Here is a 10,155-nt window from a genome sequence, read left to right as displayed (position 1 = left end):
CTAAGCAAGTAAAAGCTGCTGCAGGTGGCTGGCAGTTTTCTTTCTAAGTGAGTGCTGAATGTGCAGCTGGGTCCAGTGCTGACCAAAATGCCTACTTTCTTTTGAGATTTGAGATGAATGGTGAAAGCTTGTGGCGGCTGTTAAATACCCGAGACACTTCTGCAAGATTTAGGTCCAAGCTCCTACCCAGCTTATTATTTCTGTGCAAAATCCTGCATTTTAAAATGGATGGAGGAATCTTGGCCTCAAGTGCTGTAAACTTTTCTGCATGCTGTGTTATCACATTGGGTAAGGTATTACCAAGATGCAGAAGAAAAATAGTGAGATGTTGCTGCCAGTTAACTGTTGCACTGAGGGACTTGAGCTAAGATGTGGCAAATGCTCCTTGGGTTGTCTTGTTTTGTCACACGAAGCTTGGTGTTTTTTTGGTTTTTTTTTTTTTAAAAAAAGGCACTGAGCCAGCAGCTGTTTGAGTATCTGCTTTGTCATGTACTCTCAGCCAGGTAATAGTGTAATACCTGGAGGGTACGCCTTGGCTGGCGTAACTTTAGATATCAGCCCTTCAGTCATCTGGAGTTTCACCAAAGTTTAAGCTGGCTTCTGCTCTTGGGTGGTTTTAAGTGACCACCACAGCAGTTCTGCAATGAACACAATTTGGCCAGACCCAGAGATTTGGCCGCATAGTATGTTCTAATAAAGTTTAAATGCAATAAAAGTGATAGGAGCACAGACAGACCGAGGTACAGCGTAGTCTCTGTGTGTTAGCTGCGTGCTGCCGTTGACAATGATGCTTCACTGGCTAGTTGCGTATGATACGAAGCTTTGCTCACTGGTGTTTTTGACTATGCTCTGTCAAGGAAATGAGCTGAATTTTCATGTAAAATCTAATAGGCTTTATATCCAGGCTTCTCTGCGGAGATTCAGACTAAGAAACTGGTGTTTGTGGCTGGATGCTTCCAGAAAGTGGATGTGATCCCTGCATGTATAAAGAAAATGCACTATTCATCATCTCTTAGCCAGTGATAGAAGTGCAGGTGGGGGTCAGGCCAGGCTGGCATGACAGCCTTTTGTGAGTTGACCAGTTGAGCTGATGCCAAGGTGAACCCAGTCTTTAAATTCCCTTGTATGCCTCAAGGTGTGCATCATCGGATCTGTGCTTATTAGAAGTACAGGATGAAGCTGGTGTTGGTCTCCTGTCCAGCGAGTGTCAGATGACGTTCTCTTTGCTGCACATTGATAACAGGAAGCTCTAGAGTAATACAAACATGCTGGCCAGTGAAGGCAGCAGAATGATGATTTCCTTTCAAACACTGCAACTGGTAAAAGGGTGTGGTTTGTTTTACTACTGTGTTCCCTTCAACCCAGGGAGGCTGTATGGAGCTGATGACTTCTTGCCTGTGTTGACATACGTACTAGCCCAGTGTGATATGCTGGAGCTGGATACTGAAATTGAATACATGATGGAATTGCTGGATCCATCTTTGCTGCATGGAGAAGGTAATCTTTTTATTTATTTTTATTAGAAGTGAGTGAATGATTAGGGAAGGGGGGCATTCTTCCTCATAGCGCAGTTACTGTTAACCTTGTTTGAGTAGAAATTCTTTGAAGGGGAGTCCTAAAGTCAGCGATGTTGGTAGTGTGTAACGAGAAACTCATAATTATTTCCACCTTAAACTAAGAGAAAGCTGGTTAGCTTGCAGACTACAGGCATGATTGTCCTGGGAATCTACTGATGTGTACTACCTTATGAAGGAATATGTTGTTTTCAGCCAAGGAGGGGGAGGCATTGTGACTTAGCAAGCACATGCATACACTGTACGGGTGCCAAATGCGTTTATGCTTCTGTGCCTGAAAATATCCTGAGAGTATCTATAGGGCCACAGCATTCAGTTAAATTGTGAGACACATAATGGGACTTGGGTTAGGTGCTTTGTAAAAAATTCTGGGGGGATTCTTTGCCAGGGAAGTGCTTTTGAGAATATTGCCCCCCTTAACGATTTTTGCTTCTTCCCACTATTTGCTTCTCACAAAGTATTTTTATAAGCCCTAGGAGTATGTTTCCTAAGGCACTCGTGAATGATGGCTGAAGTCTGCTAGAGACAAGGAAATCTCCCTCCTTTCTGTTTTCATGGGGGTGTTTTTAACAAAGAGGTATTCTGCAAGCCCTTGGTAGGCTCCAGAATCTACCAGTTTATGAGGAATTTTAATGGTCCTTGTGCCAGGCTCAGCTGTGACTTTAAGTATATGTGTACATTTCCCATTCGTGCTATCTCTTGGCTTGCTGAAATTGCTGTATCCTCTTACATGCCAGTGTGCATGAGAGAACCATGCCAGGATTCCCCACAATTTGGCACTAATCTGTTCCCTGCTTGTGTACAGAGCATCCTCTAGTGCATCGTTCAGGAATCTTAGCACAGAAAATACTTGAGATGTGAAGCTGGAGATCATTCACATACTTGAAAGACAAAAACATTTACAGGACTTAATAAGTCAAGTTGTTTTTAAGGCAGCAAAAGAAGTCCATCTATTGGCTGGCCCTGTCTTTGGCACCAGCTGAACTATACTGTGCAGGAAAGGTTGTTTAGTGCTTTGCGGTTTTGCAGTTCAAATGTAATATATTGTCCAATTTGTCTTATGCGTCTTGCATGTGTTTTATGTATGAAACTTGTTGGAAAGCTAAAGGCCAAGAGGATGCTATTGTAATACAGAAAATACTACTGTGAGCCTAGAACGCATCTTTGAGTGACTCCGTGAATAGACTGTACTGCCTCTTAATTGGACACTCCCACTCAAATAGGTTACTTTAAAAAAAAAAAAAAAAGAGAAAAATAAATGATAGCATGTCTTTTGTTTCTCCTGGTTGTTGATGTCTGTTACCTCCTGTTGAGACTCCTTTTCCTCTGTGACCTGCAGGTTCTTTTGTACATCAGCAACTCTGTTTTAATTTGTTCTCCACTCATGTAATAGAGGTGAAGTATGGAGGGCTGTACACATCACCTCCTGAGCTAGTGGGACATTATGGGGAACTCTAAAAATGTGACAAACACAGTCTTCCATTTAAAAACAAAAGCAAACTCTTTGGGATGCTTCCAGGGTGTGAATCACACACTCAGTCGTTGCTTTATTGCCACTAAAGGTGGTTTGCTTTTAAGTTCCCAAACAGTGGTAGATTGTCTTTTCCTTTGTTTAAACAACTATGTTTATTTCATCGACACATGAAGCTCTAGAGGAAAACAAATCACTGTCTGGAAATTGTTTAGAAGAAAACTGATGTTCCAACCCTGTAAAAACACTCAGGAGTAAAGGAGTGACACCAGTCATTTAAGTAACAAGCTGTCCCCAGCACTAGTGGACCCAGAGTTAGATACCATTGCACCAGTTGATAATATGGAGCACGTGCAGCCTCTGCATGTCTCCTAGCAGCTGAGAACATACCACTCAATATTTTGCAGGCCAGTGAGCTGTTTTTCTTTGTATATAAATATTTTGGCAATAGAGTTTGGGGATTTTCATATATATATGTCTCTGTGTATATGTGTGTGTGTGTGTGTGTGTATATATATATATAAATAAAAATTTGTGTTTGCACTTCTGACTGTAACTAGTCGGAGCTAATGCAGTATTTGTGACCACTCTGAGAAGTTGTTCCCTTGCTGTCCTTCACAGGAGGCTATTACTTGACCAGCGCTTACGGAGCACTTTCACTGATCAAGAACTTCCAGGAAGAACAAGCTGCCCGACTGCTAAGTTCAGAAGCCAGAGATACTCTCCGGCAATGGCATAAGAGGAGGACGACTAACAGGACGATACCTTCAGTTGATGATTTTCAGGTAGAGCTTAGGGCTGAAGAGAAAAACAGGGGATGATTGTTTTGTTGGAAATCCCATATTTGAGAGTTATGATTAATAACTATTCCCTTGAGGGCCACAAGGTAAATGGAGTGAAGCAGTGCTGAGAATATGGCTGGCAAATGTGCCTCTGTTTCGAAGTCTCTGCACTTTATAATAGAGCTTGATTATGATGGTCCAAAGAAAACACTAAACAATGGAGCTTTCCCACCCTCCCTTCTATTTAAGTCACGCAGAGCAAGGACAAACTGAATCATATCTTAGAGTCAGCTGCTTTGTATGCTTTACTGCTAAAAAGAACAAATCCAGATTTCTAGTGGTATAAATTCCCCAGTAGCTAATGGTGGCATACAGCAGGTAATAGAGAGGTGAGGTGTGGGAGAAAAGCTTGCCTACGGTTTTAAAGTTTAAGCAAGGAGTAGAGTTTTATACTATGGATGTCTTCATGTTTGTTTGTGTTTTTTCCTTCCCCTCCATTTCTTACTGCTCTTTCAGAGTAGGGCAGTAACTTCAACTGAAGAATAACAAAACAGTTGGGATTACCTCGTCTTTTAAAACCAGGCCTGCATGTCTTTCATATAGTGTGCTGTTGATTATTCAGATGCATCAGGTTTGTGGACTGAAGCAAGGAGGATGTTGGAATGGAGAAGAAAGGATTTACTCCTCTGTGTTCACTTGTTTACAGTTCTTACCACAGCACAAAGTTGCCAGACAGGCTAACGACAACCATCAGTTAGTTATGATGTAGTGAAGACCTTGAGAAATGAAAGTGCGGGGTCATCAGGAGATGATGAAACCTTTCAGCTGAGGCTCCTTCTGCTTTATCAGTGCCCATGCAAATGACTACAGCACAACACTGAACAGGAAGGAGTTGGGAAAAGCAGCAGTTTTCCACAATTTGCCTCTCTTAGGAAGAGGAGAATTGAGTAACAGAAATTCCAAACTATGGACAGTGCACAAAGCTAGTCCATCTTACTGGGATCCATTTTATATTCTGCTCACCTGCAGTTAGGTACCGGACTCAAGTAGCATGAGTCTTTGCTCTTCTCTAGCAAAACACTACACTGTTCATAAGAAAATTCAGCACCTTGCATTTCTGCTAGATGACTGAATGACAGAGGTTTCTTTCAGCAAGATCTTGTATTTCACTTTGCCTTCTCTTCCTCAGCAAATGAACTTCAGCCAAGCTAATTGTACGTCCAGCTAGATGCCATGCTGGATGTGGGAAGATGCAAGGAGGTGGGGGAAGAGCTGGCACTGAGTGTGTCCAGTGCTTCTGCTTCTGTTGTCTCTTCCAAAACAGCGCCTCGAATCAGTAAAATCACACCACTTCCAGGCTGTGCTTGGCACAAATTCAAGCATTTTGTTGCCTGCTCAGAGTGCCAGTTTTCCATCTCCCTTCTCCACATTCTGCACTCCTGAAATGAAGCACCTTCTCTACAGCCGATGCATAACACAACCTTAGCTCAACTCATCTTTCCCATGTTGAACCAGGATGTGATCGCTGCATTTCTGTGATGCGGTCTCACAGCCTTATCAGCTTTTGGGTCCTGGAAGGCCTTCATCCTCCCTCCCTCAAAAGGATGGAAAAGCAAAAAGGCCCCTATTTTGATGATGATTAAACATAACTTTCTCATACTGCATAAATAATTTTGATATTTAGTATATGAGTTACCGGCATTTGTACGAAGTTCAGCCTCTCCTTGAAGCAATCATGTCCATCTAAAAGCACATGCATTTAAAAACAGGTCTTCTGTGTGTTAACTACATTAGAAGTTAAAACTGTAGTGTGTTTTGCCTTCTCTAAGACTGATTTTTATTATCATTTATTCATGCTGGGTAACAAAAATGGGTTAGTTCTATTCAGTCAGGTTCAGTCCCAATGGTTTAAATGCTGCTGCAAAGCTTCAGTGTTTCAGTCTCCAAGCTATCAAAAAATGCTTTAATAGAGACAAGAGTGCTCTTTGGAACTGTCGTCATATGAACATTCTTCTCAGTCTTAGCTTTTAACAGCTTGTTTTTATGAAATGTAAATTTTTACCATTGCTATTTAGCATGCTTAATTTATTCAGCATGCAAACATAGGTACCAGCTCAGTCAATAAACAGGTCTTTCTCACTGTCATTTCTTTCCGCCTCCTTTAATTTTGCTGCTTTTTAGTCTTTAATTGCAGCTAATTTATTTTTTAAAAAAGCACGCGGCAGCAGGCTGCTTTGCTCATGTGTCCAAAAGTGTGGGGTGGGGTTTTTTTTCTCCACTTGTTGCTTTTTATTTTACTTTTGAAATGCCTTTTGAAAGGTAGAACTGCATTTCTTCTTTGCAGGGCATATTTAAAATTTATCCATATTGTCAGAGTTGTGGGCATATGTCCACAGGGAAAAAAGACCCAGCTTTTGCCTCAAGATCATATGGATTTACTTGAGCGTTGCATAGTAAATTTTCTTTCTGCATCCCTCTAAGCCTTATTTAAAAAAAGAAAATGCTGTCACATGAAACTTGGTTACATCAGGCTCAGACACCAAATTGCCACTGGTTAACACAGTGAAAATGTCCTGTGTGAGGATGGATTTTCCATACTTGCAGCATCAGTGCAAACAGTTTATCGTGCAGTAACTTGTGGATCAGCATCCTTGTGTGCTGCCAGCCCACGCTTTTTTTTTTCCTTTTTCCTTCTGACTAACATATTGCACGAAGCTTCTGTTCTCAAGTATTGCCCCAGCAGTGGCAGCATCATCTCTTGGGTGTGCTGCCTCAGATGTTTATTTTGCTTCACAGCATTTTGTTGCCTAGTAAGGCCAAACTAGGAAGACCCATTAAAACCACTGGTGTTTTCCATGTGGCTTTAAGGCTGTATCTGTTCACTCTTAATTGCAAGGTTAGAATGTAAGCTAAGGAAAGGAGGACGTTGGCCTATGAATTTCTGTTATGACCACCACAGGCTTGCCAGTTTTACCGTGATCATCACTATTCACAAAGGTGGCCATAATGTACAGGAATCACCGGTGTGCATTTCACAACTCGAACATGGGAGGGGCTTGCTGTTTGTGGCTGACTCTCCAGTTTTTAGAGGATGAGTTTGGGTTTTTTGAGTTTCTGATGTCTGTTTTCTCATCCTACAGAACTACCTTCGTGTGGCATTCCAGGAAGTTAACAGTGGATGTACAGGAAAGACCTTACTAGTTAGGCCATATATCACTACGGAAGATGTCTGTCAGCTTTGTGCTGAAAAGTTTAAAGTGGACAATCCAGAAGAATATAGCCTGTTTCTTTTTGTTGACGACACCTGGCAGCAACTGACAGAGGACACCTACCCTCAGAAAATTAAGGCAGAGTTGCACAGCCGTCCACAACCCCAGGTCTTTCATTTTGTCTACAAGCGCATTAACAGTGATCCATACGGTGCCATTTTTCAAAACAACGGTGACTCAGCTTCTTAAAACCAGCAACTCTTAGTTTAATTTCTGCTCCTTGTTAACCATTGAAAACATTTTTGTTGGCTGCCTTCCTTAGGAGCTAAAACAGGTCTTAAACCATAAAGCCTAGTAAAACACATGCAGACACTTCCAGCATTGCTTACAAAAACGTATGTAAACTGTATATATGGCCAGTTATGCGGAATATTCCACCGGCGTGTTTGAGTAAACAGTCCATGAGGCTGAATTTCTTGTACCACAGACTCTTTTGAAGCATACTATACTGTGGCCCTCTGTGGGTCTCTTGCTGTAGTGTGCAAAAATCTATTTTCTTACACTCATCCTTTAGCCAAATGTCATTCAGATTTAAATATATGTACACTAGACAAAAGTATTTCGGTAAACTGGCTGGTATGAGCTCAGTTTCACCAGCATGATTTTGACAAGACTGTCCGATGCAGGGCATCAGTTAACTCATAATTACTTGGATGATTGCATCCTTTCCTAATTTTTTTAATTACAGAAAATCACCATGTTTTTATATATATATATATCTCATAGAAATTTTATAGCAGTTGCAGGTAAACTGTCAGGGTTGGTTTTTAAAATATTTTTTTAACTATAAAGTATTCTATAATTATGCATGCGATTTTAACATTTAATATACAAGAATAAATCTCTTGCTGGTTTTAGAGTATTGCATTAAAAGTCTCTGTGATTCTTCTTTTCCTGTTACAGGAGAGTTTTTATGAAACTTTTGTTATCTGTAAGAAGACTGTAACATGGGCACAGGCGATTTCAGTGCCTTTATCTGAACTTGATGTACGTTATCTGCATTATTGTTTATATGCATTGTTTTAGTTGGAACTAAGGGGTTGGAAGAGGAAATTGAAAGAAAAGGATGTAGAGAAGGGGCGGAGAAAGAATGCAGAGAACCTAATTCAGGATTAAAATGTGTTAGTCTGCTGGTTCAGGCTCCTTGCAGAAAATAAGCGAAGGAGGTTGCTAAGGAACTTTCATGCAAGCAGTATTGTAGATTTGCAGAGGGGGTTGACAGCACCTATCTCAGATACTATTTGTGTTAGCAGAGGAGGATTAAATATATCAGTAAGGTGAAGGAGAACACTAACTATTTTGTATAGTCTGTCACCGACACCAAAATGTGTCTTGGACTGAAGAATGTGTTGTAGCATTTCATGGTTCTAAGTTGCTCAGTAGGTGAGATGTGAAAGTCAGTCCTACATACACAAAGATAAAATGGTAATAAATGTGTGTGTTCTATAGATTTGACCAAGATAGCTGATGCCGTGGGTGATGCTCTGGACCCCACTTAAGTCATTTAGGGCTACTCTCTTTAGAGGGACACGGGGTTCTCCCCAGTCTAGTGTGACTAGTGTAACAAAAGGCAGATGATTACAAAAATGTCATGAGCAGCATGTGTATTGTACAGACAGAGAACTGTAGCATTTTTGTCAGTTTGCCATGTATCTGAAACCCCTGGCACGTGTTTGTATTTCATTTTGTAAATGGTGAGTTTTGCACGTAATAATACATTGTAATACTGAACTATAATTTGGGATTTTGTGTGCTGTGGTTTTTGGGGTGGTGTTCTTTTTTTTTTTTTTTTTTAAGAAATGATTCACACTTGGAATGCTTTGTGTAGCAGTAGACTCTGACGCTGCTGTTTTTCATACTGCTCAGCCCACGTTAAACTCTTTGCAAAGGCAGGATGCGGTAACATTATTGTCTAGTTAATGTGCTTGACCTGAACAGTCAGTAGAAGAAGCAGGCAGGTATCTTGACTGCTGACCCAGTTCTTGCGAAGCCAAGACTGACATTCAGTGCTAAAGAAAATTCCACTATTTTTCATATGATGGCAGCTCTGTTAGGGGAGGGAAGGATGGGGGCAGAAAGGCGAAGTATTAAGAAACTCAGAAACGAAGGAAAGCAAAGAGTGCAAAAAGGGAAATGCGTGCCCAAACCACCTCAAGATGATTCCGCTGTCTATTCTTGAGCAATTGTTTCTTTTGAAAATTAGAACATTTTATTTACTGTGCTGTGCAAAATACTTCTCACTTCTCATAATGCCAGGAAACAGCTGATACAAAAACTTTGGAAGAAATTTGGACTTGTAAAAATAAGCTATTCAGTCTTCTCCAGTGCGAGTTGTTGGATGCTAGGAAATAATGAAGAGTAAGAAAAAGTCTATAGTTGAGGTGGTCTCTTTGTTTATTACTCCCTCTTTTTCCATTAGAGCAGTAACTGGAAAGGCTAAAGGAAATAAAGCTGGACATAATAAATCCCTAAATCTTACTAATGCAAAGGCTTAACAGAAAAGTTAACACTACATTAGGGGGTTATTTGTGAATTCACAAAGAGAACATACTGCAGAATCATAAAATGCCACCTGCAGCAGCTTAAATCGAACTACTTATTGTTGTTTCCCCACGTTGTTTTTCTTATTTTTCATCTTAAAGGCCGTCACCCTTCCATGCACTATCAGCCTTCTGGGCAAGTCTTACAGTCGGTGGATCGTTCTTTCTGTGCTGGAGTTGCAGCATCACAAACCGGGTGAGGATTCATTACTGGAGTGGGGAGAGGCCATTTCTGTAATTCCAGAACACCAGGAGCGCACAAAGCCTGCGGTGTGTGAATTGGCAGATTAGCCTGATTTAAAAAAAAAAAAAAGTTACTGTGCTGGTCTCCTAGGTCTTGCTAGGAGGGCGAGATAGAGGTGGGGAGCAGGGTAAGCTGCTGAAGCAGAGGGACGCCTGTATGTTTCGGAACAGCTGTTTGTTGCCGAGTTTTCGTCAGGAAGGCAAAGCCGAGGGGACGCCGGCCTGGCCCGTGCTGCCGGCGGTGGCGCTGCGCGCGGCGCAGGCTCCCCCTGCCCC

General features: G+C 41.4%; 1 protein-coding gene across 9 annotated transcripts in view; it reads left to right on the top strand.

Moving 5' to 3' along the window:
• RIN2 (Ras and Rab interactor 2) overlaps positions 1 to 8,795 on the top strand; it is a 74,105-nt gene extending 65,310 nt beyond the window's left edge. For 8 of the 9 annotated variants that reach the window (XM_035898623.1, XM_035898624.1, XM_035898628.1 and 5 more), the window contains 3 exons: positions 1,366 to 1,497; positions 3,667 to 3,830; positions 6,968 to 8,795. In XM_035898623.1, coding sequence (XP_035754516.1) covers positions 1,366 to 1,497; positions 3,667 to 3,830; positions 6,968 to 7,285 — 614 coding nt within the window. In that variant the 3' untranslated portion in view covers positions 7,286 to 8,795. Of the gene's footprint in view, positions 1 to 1,365; positions 1,498 to 3,666; positions 3,831 to 4,343 lie in introns of all 9 variants that reach the window. The other variant, XM_035898629.1, reaches the window with a different exon arrangement.
• Positions 8,796 to 10,155: the final 1,360 nt, after the last annotated feature.

The sequence above is a fragment of the Egretta garzetta genome, unplaced genomic scaffold (genome assembly GCF_000687185.1).
Source record: "Egretta garzetta isolate BGI_Z169 unplaced genomic scaffold, ASM68718v1 scaffold198, whole genome shotgun sequence".
Classification (NCBI taxonomy): domain Eukaryota; kingdom Metazoa; phylum Chordata; class Aves; order Pelecaniformes; family Ardeidae; genus Egretta; species Egretta garzetta.
The sequence above is the reverse complement of the archived record's forward strand: the minus strand, read 5'-3'. Positions and strand labels throughout refer to the sequence as shown.